Here is a 16,751-nt window from a genome sequence, read left to right on the forward strand (position 1 = left end):
TATGCACTTGGCCCCGTGCACTGTTACAGCTCATGTGGGTCTGTGTCCACACCACAGTCAGGATGCGGAATGGGTCCAGCCTCCACGCTGCCCTTCTGTAACCACACCCACCCCAGTGTCCCACCCGGGGTCTCTGGTAACCCTCAGCTGCTCTCCGTCTCTTTATTGCTGTCATTTCAAGAAAGTTACACACGTGCAATCACACAGTACTGTCCGTGTGGACCCGGCTTTTCTCATTCAGCATCCCTTGAGGGTCTCCTGAGAGGAGTCACACTTTGACGGTAAAACCCCACACGTAAGATGCTCAGCACCCACGGGACCAGACAGCCCTGAGGTGCAGACTGCAGACACTGACTGCCACGCCGACTGATGTCCTGGGGCCGTTCTCCTGGCTCTGCAGTGTCCGGGGCTTCCAGACGCTGGGGAGCAGCCCGCCTGGGCTCAGAGACGAGGGGCCGTCATCACACAGCAGCCCTCGGCAGTTCCAGGCTGGCCACAGGCCTGGCTCTGGGGCTGCAGGTGCCTGGCCTGGCCGCTCTCCTCTGAGCGCCGTCATCCCCGCCTGGCCAGCGCCCTGGTGCCCAGCTCCGTGTGCTCTGTGACCCCGAGGCTCCCTGGGCACGTCTGGGAGGGCAGCCTCTGGAGCTGGCCAAGCACTGTCTCCTCTGCTGCCAAACCCCAGGCAGGGTTCAGTGGCCGAAATCCAGGGAGGCCAGGTCTGCTCACTCATTCATTGATTCTCCTGCCTTTTCCAGAAAGCCTTCCAGGTGGCTGAGCACGCAGAGTAGCCTCGGGGCTGCCGCAGGCCTCAGACCCTCCTGGCTTCCGATGGTCATCCCACCGTGCCCTGCCTCCGCCCGTTATCTCTCCCCACCTCCTCCAGCAGCCCCGCAGCACTCAGAAGACTCTCCTCTCCACCCTCAGCTACTTCAGTGGGCTACAAGGAGAACAGACGGGGAGAGTACTGGCCACATCAACCGAGAGACACTGAGGTGCCTGGTGGGGAGAGTCTGCTGTGAACGAGGCAGCCCCACCGTGGACTTCTCGGGGCAAGTGCGTGTCCTTGCTCATGGGCAACAACCCTGTTATAGAAGGGCACTCTGCCAGTGAAGGCCCCGAGACACCCCCTCAGCCGTCTGCCTCCCACCCCACCCCCAGAGCCACCGTCTCGGGAAGCGGCAGAGCCCAGGGTGGGCCCTTGACTCGCCGTCATCATCCACACGCCGGCGCCTGTGTCCACTGGGGCAGGAAGGACGCCCCCAGAGGTGTCCACCCCCAGTCAGCGGTGCCCATGAACACGCTACACCGCGTGGCAGGGGGGGCTCTGCCGACGTCATCAAGGTCATCAATCTAAAAATGGGGAGACTTTAGATCTGTTGGGTGGACCCATCCTCATCACAGGAACCCTTAAAAGCAGAGAACCTTCTCCGGCTGGAAGCAGGAGGGACGGCAGGAGGGGAGGTCAGAGGTCTGGGCATGAGGACCCGGCCTGCTGCTGACTCTGAAGACGGAGGTGGCTGTGGCCAGGGATGCTGGCTGCCTCCAGAACCCAAGAACGACCCTCCAACAGCTCGGAAGGAAACAAGGTCCAGTTCCACAGCCTCGTGAACTGAATCTGCCAGCCCCTGGGTGAGCCAGGAGGTGGACCCTCTCAGAGCTTCCAGACAACAGCCCAGCCCAGCGCAGCCTGGAGGTCGGGAACCTCCTGGAGGTTCCGGGAACCTGCCTGGAGGTGACACGTCTGTGTTAGTTTGAGGTGTTGGGTTTGCAGTCCTTTCTCACCTGAGCAACACAAAGGCCGCCTAGTCGTCCTGGTTCCTTTGCAGGGAATGTCCTACTCAAGTTGCTTCGCTGGAAAATTCAGACTCGATCTGCAGGGCCAGACCTCCTGCTCCTTCTGCAGAGCCTCCCTGACCTCCGCGGGCTGGGTCTACCCCCCCACCTTGGCCACGTGCCCTGGGGCCGATGACCCACATCTCTGTGATGTACCCAGACGGCGGTCTTCCTGCCATGCTGGATGCTGCTTCGAGGAAGAACGTGTCATCTCTGTGGTTTTTGGACCTGATATAATTTCCGAGATGACACTTAGAAACCCCCTACCTGAGGAGAGAGAGAGGAGATGACCCCAGGCCTCAGGAGCCTAACACTCCTTTAGGGATGGACATGCATCTTCCTGGTCTCGAAGTTCTCCTCCTCCCCACCAGGCCACGCAGTGCTGGACAAACATGCTCCTGGGGGGTTAACTCCAGCACTTCCAATCTGTCACACGGAAGGCGCCCTGGCCCCACGCACTGGACACCCTGGGCACAGACAGCAGGCACCCTGACCCCACACACTGGACACCCTGACCCCAGACAGCAGGCACCCTGGCCCCAGACAGTGGGCACCCTGAACCCACACACTGGACACCCTGACACCCAGACAGTGGGCACAAAAGGAAATGGACCCTGCACAGGGCGGGTGGAGGAGAACGGGCCGCCAAGCCTAGGAGGCCACCTTCCCCAGGAGAGTTACGGCCACGACACTGCTGTAGTCAGACCCCATATTCCTGCTTAAACCTCAGAAATGAAGCCACCCAGCGGGGGAGCTGGCGGGCGGGGTACGCAGCCACAGCTCTCCTGACTGGTCTCACCAGTATGAAACAGAGTAACGGGGAGCCGACCTGGGTCTGCTCCCTTTCATCTGCATGTTCATGGTGACAGCTGCCCACAGGGTTCCCCGTGACAGCTGGGCCCCGTGTTTCTCGAGGACCCCTCCCTCCACCATCTCGGGGCTCGGGGCCGTAATCTCCCGAATCAGTCTGAACTAACAGGCTCTTCAGGGCCTTCCCAGGACTCAGCCAGAAAATCCCACCTGTCACAGCAAATTCTTATGAGTACAGGGGATTTAAATCAACATCATAAAGATGCAAGTGCGTCCGTGCACCTTTAAAAGCTGAATACGCAGAGGCGGCAACTCAGAGAATACAGTAACAATCTGCTCTGGAATCCAGATGGAAATGCAGAACCAAGTTCCCGTGACCGATTTAAATATTTTTCAAAGGGAATTACGACGGAAACAAATGTTCTAGTTCACAGGGAGATAAATTTCTTCTCTTGATTAAATAATCTGGCCATCTGATGCAAAGAGCCGACTCATCAGAAAAGACCCTGATGCTGGGAAATATTGAAGGCAAGAGCAGAAGGGGATGACAGAGGATGAGACGGTTGGATGGCATCACCGACTCGATGGACATGAGTTTGTGCACGCTCCGGGAGTTGGTGATGGACAGGGAAACCTGGCGTGCAGTCCATGGGGTCGCAGAGTCGTATGTGACTGAGTGACTGAACAATAACAACAAAAAACGTTTTATCACAATTCAGCCCCGTCTGCTGGAGACTTAAACGTCACAGACTTTAACTTGGGCTCTACCTGTGACATGCTGCACTCACACGGCCGTAGGTCACCCCCGGAAGAAAGGTCCGCCTCAGGAAACGGGGTGCGGGATGGACCACTGTGAAGCGTGGATGAGGAGGGCAGTGGGGAGCCGGCCCGGCTCCCTGGTGTAGAGTCTGACTCAGGCCTGCCTCGCCAACACTTTACAGTTCGTGCGTGTCTCTCAGAGCAGCGGGCAGGCTCGCGACACGTGCATTTGACAGCCATTCTCGGGCCGTAGAGCCGATTCCTCATGACTGACAGGAACATGGCGCGGACTGCCCATTCTGCAGCATTTCTTCACACTCTTGCTAATTTCTTGTGAAGACACAGGCTTCTGTTCTTTCTTGGTTTGCAAAGAGGCAGACTGCAGGGTCTGTGATTAATGCGGGAGGAGTGACTGCTCTCAGAGGCTTTCTGCTCCTGAGAGACTTCCCTTCCCATTTTCACCTGCCTTATCCTCAGAGAGAAGCAGGGGCCGTCCCGCCTGGGCCGATCCTGCGGGCACCGCTCATCGGCGGCAGCCACCACTCCTGGACAGGCCACTGCAACAGTGATTGCAGCCAGTGTGGGTCCTAACAGGGGCTTAAAACACGCGAGAACTACAGGCCCTGCCTCGTGATACAGTGCAACCTTTTCATAACCTGAAAACAGACGAGGATCCCCTCAGTCGGCGTGCCAGGCGCACCTCCTAAACGCCAGCATCTCCCGGGATCCCCTTAGTCAGCGTGCCAGGCGCACCTCCTAAACGCCAGCATCTCCCAGGGGCTAGAGCAGCTGGACCGCACCTCAGCGTGTCTCCTCCTCGGTTTCAGGATGACACGTGGTCCTGGGACACCTGTCTGTTCTCACTTTTCAGTTTAACAAAAGGGAACACTCAAGACTCTCACTCTCTCCTGGCTCAGAAAGTAAAAAATACAATGGTAATAGATTAACCTCTGAACACTGATCAGAACAGACAAATAAGAGTTATAGAAAAGCATCGTGGCAGAAAGACCAGTATCCAAAGGCGATAAATATGCCAAGGATCTCGACACTCTTATTTCCCAAGCTTTACGATTCAAAGTTTTCAGAAGAACATTTCTAGGGAGTATTCAGAACATCAACTCTTTGGATTGAATGCACTGATGTTCTTGGGAAAGAAGAACAGGCTGAGTCTGGGAGGCAAACTTCACCTCCATGTGCTGAGTTAAAAATAAAGTGAGTGGAATACGGGAGTTAGCTACGCTGTTTTCCCAGACTGAGGTGTGGGGCCACTCCCCGTCTGAGCCTTACCTATGATCGAAAGGAAGGCTCTGGCTCTGGCGGGCTCGAAAGCGCTGCCGGGCAGGGCCGCCTCGCAGACGTACACCCCAGTGTCCGAGGAGGTCGGGTTGCTGATGGTGAGGCGCCTCCCGAAGCCGTGGAGCCCAGTGGTGACCCTCACTCCGTTTCTCTTCCAGGTCACACTCAGCTCCTCGGCGGGCCTGGGGAAACGAGGGGCGTTAGTGACGGTAACTGTGGATGGCGTAGGGGGCAATAATCTTTCTACCAGGAACCATGGTGGGCTGAACAATGGACACTTAAAAGCCCATCCAGATGCAGCTCTGCTCCCTTACGGCACCCGCGGATGACACATTCTGCTCAAGGGCTGCTGAGCAAGGATAGCTAATTGCAGCGGCAATGGGCCATAGTGCTAATGGTTCCATCGGCTCCGGGAAAGAATGTTTAAACTAAATCCTGCCAGGGGACACGCTACATGGGAGGCCTGACCCCAGGGACTCGAGCGTGCGGCGGCCACCAACGGGGTGGAGAATACCTCGCACGACAGAGAAGAGGGGGTTAACGCTTTCCTTTGCACCCAGAGGCCTCAGCTCCCCTCTGCTCCTCAGCCAGAATCTCAGAGGATGCTCTCCACTTGACCCACAGTTAAAGCTCCGACTTCGAGTATAAATGTTACACCCAATATAAACGCTGCGGAACAAGGCCTGGGAAAGGTCCACGCGGTCTTCCCCGGATGCGCTGTGCCCACAGCCTGTCTGTGGGACAAGTCCTCTGCTGCTGGGGGAGCGGGCCACACCCAGCAGGTGGGGGACCAGCTGCCTACCTGGCATTGGCGATGCACTCCAAGGTGGTCTCGCTGGACCCGGCCACCACACTCCTGTTGCTTGGGGGAACCACGATGATGGGGGCCACGGCTTCAGGCATGCCAGTGTCTCCTGTGGCAGAGAAAGCGGAAGCCATGAGGGGGGCCTCTGGAGCACAGACAGGGTGTGGACGGGAACGTGGTGTGAGGTGGGGCACGGACATGAGTCTCGTCGAGCCACTCCCACAGGACAGCCAGCATCTCCTGGCCTGACCCAGCCCCAAGGAGGCCTCCCTGGGGTCCTGGTCGGGCGTTTTTGACCAGGGGCCGGGGTTGGAGCCCACAGCCCGTGAGCCCACGTCCTGCCCAGAAGCCCTGGAAACTGAGAGCTCTCGCTGCCCCTCTGCACAGCGTACTCATGACGGCCTTCACACGGCTGCACGTGTTCCACTGCTGACCTTATTTATCAATTAAAGACTTTGCTGATTGAGGTACCTGGTCTAGCCACTACTTTCAAATCCATCCAATTCCACAACTATTTCGCGGGTCAGGCCCTCTCATGGGTACGTGTGTTGTTGGGAAGTGGCCACTCTCTTATGTGGGCCCAAACGTGACCCTGGAGCAAACACATCCCACGAACCAAGCACTCGGTGCAATCCTTTCTCTCTGAAGCATAAATACCCTGACTCCATCTCTGTTGTGTGAGTATCAAGCTATAAATAATTCAGCTCATCCCTCTGGTGACAAGGGAGAAAAAAACACGAGATGGTTTTGCAACTCTTCTCTCAAATATGTGTAATATCAAAATTAAACTATGCCCAGTACACATTACTACTGTTTATCCAGGGAAAACGAAGACTGATCAAATATTTCTAGAATAGGAATTTCAATAAAGGGTGGAGACAGAGGAGACTGGAAATAAAGAATAAATGGACATCATGGCAAATGCAAAACGCTTCCCAGAGGACCTGAGGCTGCAGAGACGCGTCACCCGCGTGAGCGGCTGAGGGGCTCCCTGGTCGGTTCCACCGCGGGCAGCGCGGTCAGGGCGGTGGAGAGAGAAGAGGCAAGGAAAGAGGGCTGCCCTCTAGTCACAGCCCCACAGCGCTGAGTCCTGCTCTCACTGACTCACCGGTACGAGACGTTGGAATGAAAGGTTCGTGTGAATTAAAAAAAAAAAAAATCTTGCTGCAGGCAGAACCAACAAATCAATTTTTAAACCTATATATCGACTACGCTAACGGGAGTTGCTTCCACGCTACGCTTCGTGGACCCTCAGGTCTCCTGGAAAGCCCCGGGCAGCCTGCCCCTCCCCACAGCCGGCGCCCGTGCGGGTGGCACCGTGGGGCCCTTGGGGCTGGTGGTCAGACCTCCGTGTGCAGACAACGTTCGCGACAAAGGACAAGGGCTCAGGAATGCCAGTCACATGAGCAGCCCGCCTGTCATCTGTGAAAGTCGCTGATGAGGAGAAACGACCCGAGGAGCTAATATTTACACACGGTCGTGTGACGTGAAGGAGAGTAGCAGGGTGTGGGGAGGTCGCCGAGCAAGGTGTTAATTTGGCATTAATCGCCTCTGGCCGGGCGCCCAGGACGGAGCCTGTGCTCAGCACTTGTCCCGCCAGCCCAGGGGGCACGGTCCCCGGAGACAGGCCCCCGACTGCCCACCGGGTCGGTGGGCCAGCGCCCAGCTCACAGCCCCTGGGGAAGGGCAGCCGGTACTCCCAGGAGGGGAAAGGAGGAAGCTGCTGGTAACGGGGATTCATACGGGACGGGGACTTCTGTTCGTGTGGCTCTCACTGCCCCAACGATGACAGGAGCTCAAGGCCCCTCAGCTGTTGGGTTGGCAGGACAGGCCACATGAGCAGCTGCACTTGCGGCTGGGACGCGTCAGCCCATCCTCAAACCCGTGTGAGCACGTGGATTAAACAGAACAGCAAAGAGACTTAAAGTGGAACAGCCCGCCGCACCTCCCAAATGTGATCTTTGTGGCTTGTCAACGGGCAACCTGGCTTCAGTCGGGCGGGGAGCTCAGGGCTGCTCCCAGGGGCCCTCGAACCCCAGCGCACAGAGCTCCTTCCTCGGGAGCCGTTCCCTCTCAGAAGGAGGGCTCCTCACCTGTCTGTCTGTCGGTCCACCTGTCCATCTGCTTTACCTGCTGAGCACTCTGCACAGAGTGGGAGGTAGGGAGCAGACTGCTTCAGACAGAAACCATGAACTGATCCCCGTTTCTAGCTGTGTTAGCAGCGGCCCCAAGGTGGCCACGTCTGTCCTGGGTGTCTCCAAGCCGAGACCCCTTTCCCCTGCCCCAAGGTTATTATTCCTCCATCCAGACATTCTTCTCATCTTTCATTCACTAATAGCTCCTTCTTCTTGTCCTGTGGACCTAAGTCTGCTTTTCAGTGGGCTTTTACTTCTAAGTGAGAGGAAAAATCATAGATGTGCATTTTTAACCTGCCAAGCTGACATTTCTACCATTTTTTCCTCCCACATTCAATTCTTAGCAGAAAAGTGCAAAGACTATCTGGGCATTTTAAAAAGAATAAAATGACCTCTTCATTTCTGCTATTCCCACAGTATCTGAGATACAGTAAGTACTCCACAGATACTCAACGATTGGTTAATTTTTCATAAATATTCTACAATAATGAGTCACTATTACCACTGCCAGGAAAATTACCTTCTCCTCCAGTGTTCTGCATTAAAAAACATGTTTAAAAACCATATGCCAGTGTAGTAAGAATTATTTCCAAGAAAAATGAAAACAAAATGGGAAGCGGGAAGGAAAGCGTGTTTCACCAAGTTCCCACACGGCTGCCCAACTCGGCTACATGTTCACATTCACAAATGTTGCCCCATTTAATCCAACAACAAGCTATTAAGATGGCTATTAGCACCCCCTTTTATGGATGAGAAAATTGAGCCCCAAAGTCACGTGACTTCAGATGGCAGAGAATGGGTTTTAAACACAAATGTCCTCATCCTAAATTCATAATCTTTCTTTCACATGACGATGCCTCCTCCCAATAAAAACTTCGGTTGTGCTCAGTTAACCAAAAATTAAATTAACTGGAACACTCGTTCCCCTGAGCATTTCCTTAATTGGGACTTTACTGTAGCATCTTCACTGAATGTCTCCCAGGCTGGTGTATGTGGTTGGGAGGTGGAGACACAGGCTCAAGAAGAGGGTTTCTGCCGAGGTCAGCAGCAGTGGGCACCAGGCAGCTTCAAAAGCAGAAAGGCAAATGCTTTGTAGTCCAGGGAAGAAAGGCTCCAGGCAGGGGGACCTGGGGCCCCATCTGAGCCGGCTTCCCCCACAGGAAACCCTCAGTCATCAAAGAGGCGGAGTGGAGAGAGCTGTCCAGGTTGCATTTAATTAAAAAGTACATTTAAAGATTGAATCACTCAGATGGGGGGAAAAAAAAGTTCAAAGTGTACCTGAACTGCTAAGCTGTGGAATTACTGCAGATACAGCAGATGAAGGGCAGACGTCCTGATGCCCGGCAGTCAAGACTGTGTCCTCGGGGGACGGCCTAGTGGGGATGGATGCAAACCACACTGGCCAGGGGAGCCCGCGGGGAGGCGGGAGGTGCTGACCGAGAGCCCGAAGGGAGGAAGCAGCCGCAGGCATCCAGACGCAAAGGCTTGAACTCTGGCGACTGAGCGGGGCACAGGAGGATGCGGGAAGCCAGCCCGGTGACCCCACGAGTCCGTGGGAGACAGCCACATTTGGACTGGGTGGTGGAGGTGAGACGGGAACTGGGATGTTCTCAAACAGACCACACGCAGTGTGGGTGAACTGGACGTAGGCACGATGGTAGGACCGAGCTGGAAGAGGGCCCTGCGGGGTCTGAGAGGGCAGGACCAGGTAAAGGCCGTGTGGGCAGTAAGCCAGCCGCCTTGGAGGCGGGAGGCCTGATAGTCTCCAGGCTCGTCAGCAGCCTCTGGCTGTTCCTCCGTGCTTGGTCCCTGCCTCTTACTTGTCTTACCCACACAACCCCCTCTCAAAACAGCTGCCCATTCCTCATAAATAAATAAATAAACAAATAAAACGAAAATGGAACTACCGTACAACCCAGCAATACACTTCAGGGTGTACAGTTGACCCTTGAGCAATGCTGTGGTTATGGGTGCCAGGCTCTGGCAGGTGAAAAAGCCCACCTAGCCTATGGTTGGCCCTCTGTACACACAGTCCCTTCATATACACGCTCCCATACATGGTCCCTCCCCTCCAGATACAAGGTCCCTCTGTACACAGAGTCCCACCAGATACGTGGTCCCTCCAGATACATGGTCCCTCTGTACAAGTGGTTCCACATCTGAGGCTTCAACCAAGACAACCAAGACAGACCAGATACAAGGTCCCTCTGTACACACAGTCCCACCAGATACGTGGTCCCTCCAGATACAAAGTCCCTCCAGATACATGGTCCCTCTGTACAAGTGGTTCCACATCTGAGGCTTCAACCAAGACAGAGCAAGGGGTACCACAAGTATCTACTATTAATGAATGCATCTACAGGCAACACAGCAAGCCCTCATTTAAGTTCAGTTCAGTTCAGTCACTCAGTCGTGTCTGACTCTTTGCGACTCCACGAATCGCAGCACGCCAGGCCTCCCTGCCCATCACCAACTCTCGGAGTTCACCCAGACTCATGTCCATTGAGTCAGTGATGCCATCCAGCCATCTCATCCTCTGTCATCCCCTTCTCCTCCTGCCCCCAATCCCTCCCAGCATCAGAGTCTTTCCCAATGAGTCAACTCTTTGCATGAGGTGGCCAAAGGACTGGAGTTTCAGCTTTAGCATCAGTCCTTCCAAAGAAATCCCTGGGTTGATCGCCTTCAGAATGGACTGGTTGGATCTCCTTGCAGTCCAAGGGACCCTCAAGAGTCTTCTCCAACACCACCAAGTTCAAAAGCATCAATTCTTTCGGCGCTCAGCCTTCTTCACAGTCCAACTCTCACATCCATACATGACCACAGGAAAAACCATAGCCTTGACTAGATGGACCTTTGTTGGCAAAGTAATATCTCTGCTTTTGAATATGCTATCTAGGTTGGACATAACTTTCCTTCCAAGGAGTAAGCGTCTTTTAATTTCATGGCTGCAGTCACCATCTGCAGTGATTTTGGAGCCCAAAAAAATAAAGTCTGACACGGTTTCCACTGTTTCCCCATCTGTTTCCCATGAAGTGGTGGGACCGGATGCCATGATCTTCGTTTTCTGAATGTTGAGCTTTAAGCCAACTTTTTCACTCTCCACTTTCACTTTCATCAAGAGGCTTTTGAGTTCCTCTTCACTTTCTGCCATAAGGGTGGTGTCATCTGCATATCTAAGGTTATTGATATTTCTCCCGGCAATCTTGATTCCAGCTTGTGTTTCTTCCAGTCCAGCGTTTCTCATGATGTACTCTGCATAGAAGTTAAATAAGCAGGGTGACAGTATACAGCCTTGACGTACTCCTTTTCCTATTTGGCACCAGTCTGTTGTTCCATGTCCAGTTCTAACTGTTGCTTCCTGACCTGCATACAGATTTCTCAAGAGGCAGGTCAGGTGGTCTGGTATTCCCATCTCTTTCAGAATTTTCCACAGTTTATTGTGATCCACACAGTCAAAAGCTTTGGCATAGTCAATAAAGCAGAAATAGATGTTTTTCTGGAACTCTCTTGCTTTTTCCATGATCCAGCGGATGCTGGTTTTAGTCTTCATTTAGCAGCACCTAAACCCAGCAGGAAGCAGCCCCCTCGAGCCGGGGCGGTGGGCTCTCATCATCCGGCAGCGTCCTGACCTGTGGGGAGGCCTGTCTACCCCCTGGGATGAGGAGGGCAGGCGTGCTCGTTGTCTGTGCAGGAAACAGACGCCAGGGCTACAAGAGCCCCCCTGTGGGTACTTGTTGAAGGAAGAACTAAGTCTCAGAATGCGGTTGGTCATTACTATCCGGTCTTCATTGCTGAAGGGTGGTAACAGTAGTAGCAACCTGTTATTTCTGCGGCACAGTGCTGGGCACTGTAAGCGCGGCGTGGGGCGGGGTTTAACTGCAGAGGTCGAGGAGGCTCGGGTTTATAGAGGAAGAGAGTCGAGTCAGCAGAACTGGTAGGTTATTGTGGGGCCGGGAGAGCCGGGGTGGGGAGCGGGCAGCAGGGCAGGGGACGCGGCAGGACGTGGCGGGGTGAGTCCCTCCAGGGGACAAGGCAAGGCTGGGGCCAGGCCCTGGGAAGACGGCTAGGCGTTCACCAGGCAGACGAGGGGGCAGAGGCGTTTCGGGAACGGAAGGTGGAAACTGGGTTGGCGTGTTTGGAAAAGTGTAAGTGGTTCTTGAAGGTTGAGGGGAAGCTGGGGTCTGTGGGTGGCCTCAGGGGAGGCTGTCCACGGCAGGGGGCTGTCTACAGAGTCTGGGCTTCGTCCAGTAAGGAACTGAAGGACTCGGGGGAGGAAAGCTGTGGTGGAGACAGTAGGAGGCAAAAGGGAGGAGGGTGGGGGAAGAGGAGACACTGGGCTTGTGCTCCTGCGGGTTCTGGCGGGAGAGGTCTGGGTGCAGGCGGAGCATCCAGCAGGGCGAAAGCTTAGGAGCCAGGGCGGGCTGGGTGACGGTGTGCACGCGCGAGGCAGGCGAGAGGGTGCTGTGGGGGTCCACGGTGGGTCAGCGGCACCAGATGGGGAGGCCGCCCCCCAGCCCCCGTGGTGAGAGCATGGAGTCAAGGTCAGAGGACGGGCTGGGCCTGGGATGGAGCCCAGTGCCTCTGTCTAGAAGGGCAGGCAGAGCAGCGCACGGGGCCCGGGCGACAGGCAGCCAGGGCAGTGGAAGAAGGGCGAGGAAGACGTGATGACAGGAGGAGACACAGGCTGCTGTGTCTTCCAAACGGACCAGAGTTCTCCCACAGACAGTCAAGGTTTCTAAAGATGCAACTTTGCGTCTGCCTGGTGGAACAACTGCTAAGGAACGTGGGGCTATATATATACGAGCTAAAATCCTGACCTCCACCAAGAAGCCGCTCACCGTCCACAGAGCTCACCAGACACGCTCAGCGGGAGCCCCTCTCCTGCTCAGTTGTATCGCTCAGCTTCTGCACCCCGGCCGCCTCCCACCATTCTCAACTGCTTTCTGGCAACAAAAACACCACTTAATTGGTCAGTCTCTTATGATTCTTAACCTTCTTCCTTGCACAACTGGGTACATTGGTGCCCTTTTGGGAGATGGGTGAAACAGCTCCGAGACATTTCACTTAAAGAAAATCGAGTGGCTTTTCTGCTCACCAATTGCTTTTGCAGCCACATGGAGTCTGTCATCTTTGTCTGCATTATTCAAATGGCCTGGCAAAGGGGTTAAGTGCCTTCCCGCACGCTGAAGCATCTCAGCGTGCGCACCACAGGGAGCTGGCGTCTTGAGAGGTTGAATCCTGCAGAGCTGAACCCTCCAGGGCACGTGTCTTTTCGGAGACTAGGAGATATACGCATGTGTGTGCATACATACGTGTACATGTATGTGTGCTCAGATGCTCAGTCATGTCTGACTCTTCGCAACCCCATGGACTGTAGCCTGCCGGGCTCCTCTGTCCACGGGATTCTCCAGTAAAGAAGACTGGAGTGGGTTGCCACTTCCTTCTCCAGGGGATCATCCCAACCCAGGAATCAAACCCGTGTCTCTTGCATCTGTCTCCTGCACTGGCGGGCGGACTCTTTACTACTGGCGCCACCTGGGAAGCCCCATATGTGTGCACATATAAAATAGATATAATCTCCAAGAGCTCACAGAAATTATTATTATTATTTTTTTTTGTTAACATGTAACAATAAATGGTACACGTGCCGCCGGCAAACCGGGTCGTGTCCTCGTATTCTAAGAGGTGAGTTTCTCGAGGCAGAACCCAGGCAATTTTAAGAGGTACTTTATTCTGAAAACTGAAATAAACAGCATGAATTTTCTCCTGACTGGAAAAATCACGTTCACTAAATTGAAAGTTCCTCCCACCTTTTACTTTCCCCAGGCTCACTCTTTAGTTTCCCCTCGCCTAGCCCCTGAACGGGTGAGGTGGCTGTGTGAGTCTCTGGGCTGATAACCTGTCGTGTGTGGAGCTAAGAGAGCTTTCCTGTCCTTTCAAACACCGCATACCCTCTCGATCGTTAGCCAGAACCCAGTCATGACCTTGAAGGCACGGGGCGGTGCGGCGGGGGATGGAGAGGGGGCGTGTGGGGCTGGGGGCGTGTAACGGGGCAAACCCCACTACAGAAGCTCCCCCTGCCCCCTCCGGACGAGTCTGTACCAGCCGGCTCAGGTCTTCTTGTTTACTGGCCAACGGTGGGAAGAGAGAAAAATGGGAGGACACACAGCAGTGCGTCCCATTTACACTGTCATCCTTACACGTACTTCCACTTTTATCTCAATACACTTCTGGACTTTCCTATTGACAAGAGACGATAGATAAAATAATATGACAGCTTGACAAACAACCCAGCCCTTTCTTTTCTTCTCATTTATAATGTACTTGAGAACTTGCACACTTGGAAATGAATGGAACGTTACCAAAATGTATTTTCATCGGCTTTTTACTGGGCAGAGAAAAATGAAGGTGTGAAAGGCAACTTTGCAGTAGGCTTATTCATTTATTTATTTATTTTGGGATACGCGCAAAGTGGTAAACCGGAGAGCTGGAGTGTGGGTTTAGGATCTGCGTGGTTGGACACCAGAGCGATCCACATAACCAGGGACAACAGCTGATAACCTGCTTTTCATTTAAGTGTATAAATGCAAAACCTACTGCTTAATGGGCTTCCTAGGTGATGCCAGTGGTAAAGAATCTGTCTGCCAATGCAGAAGATATAAGAGACATGGGTTTGATCCCTGGGTCAGGAAGATCCCCTGGAGGAGGGCATGGCAACCCACTCCAGTATTCTTGCTGGAGAATTCCATGGACAGGGGAGCCTGGTGGGCTACAGTCCATAGAGACATAAAAGAGTGGGGCACGACTGAAGTGACCCAGCATGCACTCGCTGCTTAACAGTAGAAGAAGCATTCCTGTTTTGGTCGCCCATGGGCGACCCCACGGACCACAGCCCATCAGGCCCCCTCTGTCCCTGGGATTTCCCAGGTAAGAATACTGGAGAGGTTTGCTATTTCCTCTTCCAGCAGATCTTCCCAACTCAGGGATCCAACGCAGGTCTCCTGCACTGGCAGGTGGATTCTTTAACACTGAGCCACCAGCAAAGCCCAAAAGAAGCATATCCAAGAGAAAATCCGTGTGCAGTTCAGTGGGCCAGAGGAGTAAGAGGTTATTTTTCATGAGATTAGTTCCATTTTCCAAATGGTGTTCTGAAATTATTGAGAGTGTCCCTAGGAGCAGTAATAGATCACTTTTAGCCTCTATGAGAAATGTCCTTGAATGATTTTGCCAAACATGCAATCTGGGTGTGGAGCTGACTGGGGCAGTTGATCCCCACATAAGGCTATTAGCATGGATGATGGGGAGCCACAGGGAACCTTGGGGGGCCTTCTGAAGCCTTGGCCTCTCCCACTACCCTCACCTCCAGAGCTGGAGGGGCTCCAGAGTTCACACAAGACCCAAAGCACGTAGAGGCTGGTAGACCGGCAGGAAGAGAGCCATGGCATGGAGCAACCCCCAGAGGAGGAATCAGACCCACGGGGATTTCTGTGAGGACCGTGAGCCCGCTGTCAGGGGCAGGAGATATCCCGACAGGGCCGGCCCCGGGGGCTGGGGGCTCTGACGGGGACGGGACAGCCCTCCCTGCCACGCTCGTCCCCGGGCCCCCATGCCAGGGCACCCTCCGCAAGCAGCGCCAGTCTGTCTGTCTGTCCCCACGGGAGTGTGGCCGGGAGCACGGGCACCGCCCCGGCCACTCTCTCAGCACCTGGTGCCCAGCAGTGCCCAGTAGGCATCTACTGACTGAACAGAGAGCAGGGCTCAGCTTCCCTGGCTCACTGGCCACGTGCCAGGTGCTCTCTGAATCGTCCCAAAGCCACCCTCACCCCCGACTTGAGCGCCACGCCCCCCAACAACCCTCCCCGTTCCTGCCCCGCTCCCTGCACGGTTGCCCCCTGAACCCCCACCCATCTGCTGAGGTCAGGGAGCATGTCACCTCCTCCAGGAAGGCTTTCCGGGCTTCCCTACCCGGGGTGGTGGGTTCACTGATGCACCCACATGGGTGTCTCTCCCTTCTCTGTCTCCTGTGCCCACACTTCCGAGGGTCACCTCTCAGTAAACACTCACACCCACATCTTCCCTGAGCTCACACGTTCCGTTTCTGGGGAGCAGTGAGGTGAACGTGTGTGTCCTTCAGAGGAGGGCATCTGTGCGAGCACACAGCTGCCCCGTCCCGTGAATGCCTGAAGGTGTGTGATCCACATATACCTCTGTCCTCCTCAGAGCCTCTGGCAAGCAGTAAGTGCCTAACAGGTGCTTGCCAAACTGAATCTAACTTTACAGTTTCCAAATTAATATCAATATCTGTTCCTAAGACAATCAAATCTCATCCCAAGACCAGCGTCTGGCATGTAAGTTCTTGGAGAGAAGCTCAGCTCTGCTCCTTGGATGTGCTTATGACTCTCGGCCAGGCTCAGATCTGCTAAAATATCAGCTGTTCTTTACACAGCATGATTCATAAACAGAATCTGTAACTAGAAAAGTGTCTGTGACAAATAAAACCCAGAACAAAGAAATGCAATCCTGAGTCCCTGGAGAAAACAGAAGATTATCTTAACAAACGCTCTAAGCACGTGAAAGAAAAAAGGGGATAAGTAAGAGAGAAAGGGGTCATGGTATGCTCACAGAATGTTATCTGGAAAAATCGCAATCGTGCCCCCCGCCCCCTGCCACACTAAAATACAATGAGGATCTTTAGAGAACCAGACTAAATTGAAGTTATTTTCCCTTGCTACAGATACCATTGTTCAACTCACAGACTAGAAATTATGGCAACTGAAGCTGAAGGTAAATTCATGGGCTAGTTATACAGACGCCTGCTCGGGAAGCTGTGCTGCTGGCGAACACTCCCTGGGCTGTTACTTTTTGAAGACTTCGCTTGATTGGAACGACATAACACTGAAAGCACTATATTTTACGCCTCCCCCCAGCCACGTGAAAACATGAAGAACTGAGGGGCCAATATTGTGAGAAACAGGTTTCTCAAGGTCTCAGCTCTTTCCCGGAAGGGGCACCCCACAGACCCACAGATGACCCTCTTTTCATGTTTCCGTGTGAGACTGATGTCCTAAATAAAAGCAGAGCTTCTCAAATGAGAAATCCAGAAACCAATAAAA

At 54.1% G+C, this 16,751-nt stretch overlaps 1 protein-coding gene across 1 annotated transcript in view; it reads right to left on the reverse strand.

The window, feature by feature from the left end:
- SDK1 (sidekick cell adhesion molecule 1) overlaps window positions 1-16,751 on the reverse strand; it is a 743,568-nt gene that overhangs the window by 183,843 nt on the left and 542,974 nt on the right. Inside the window, exons 8-9 of the mRNA XM_070363134.1 lie at window positions 5,501-5,612; window positions 4,690-4,880 (exon numbers count right to left, since the gene is read on the reverse strand). Of these exons, the coding sequence (XP_070219235.1) occupies window positions 4,690-4,880; window positions 5,501-5,612 (303 nt within the window). The remainder of the gene's footprint in view (window positions 1-4,689; window positions 4,881-5,500; window positions 5,613-16,751) is intronic.

Source organism: Bos mutus, chromosome 25, assembly GCF_027580195.1.
Source record: "Bos mutus isolate GX-2022 chromosome 25, NWIPB_WYAK_1.1, whole genome shotgun sequence".
Classification (NCBI taxonomy): domain Eukaryota; kingdom Metazoa; phylum Chordata; class Mammalia; order Artiodactyla; family Bovidae; genus Bos; species Bos mutus.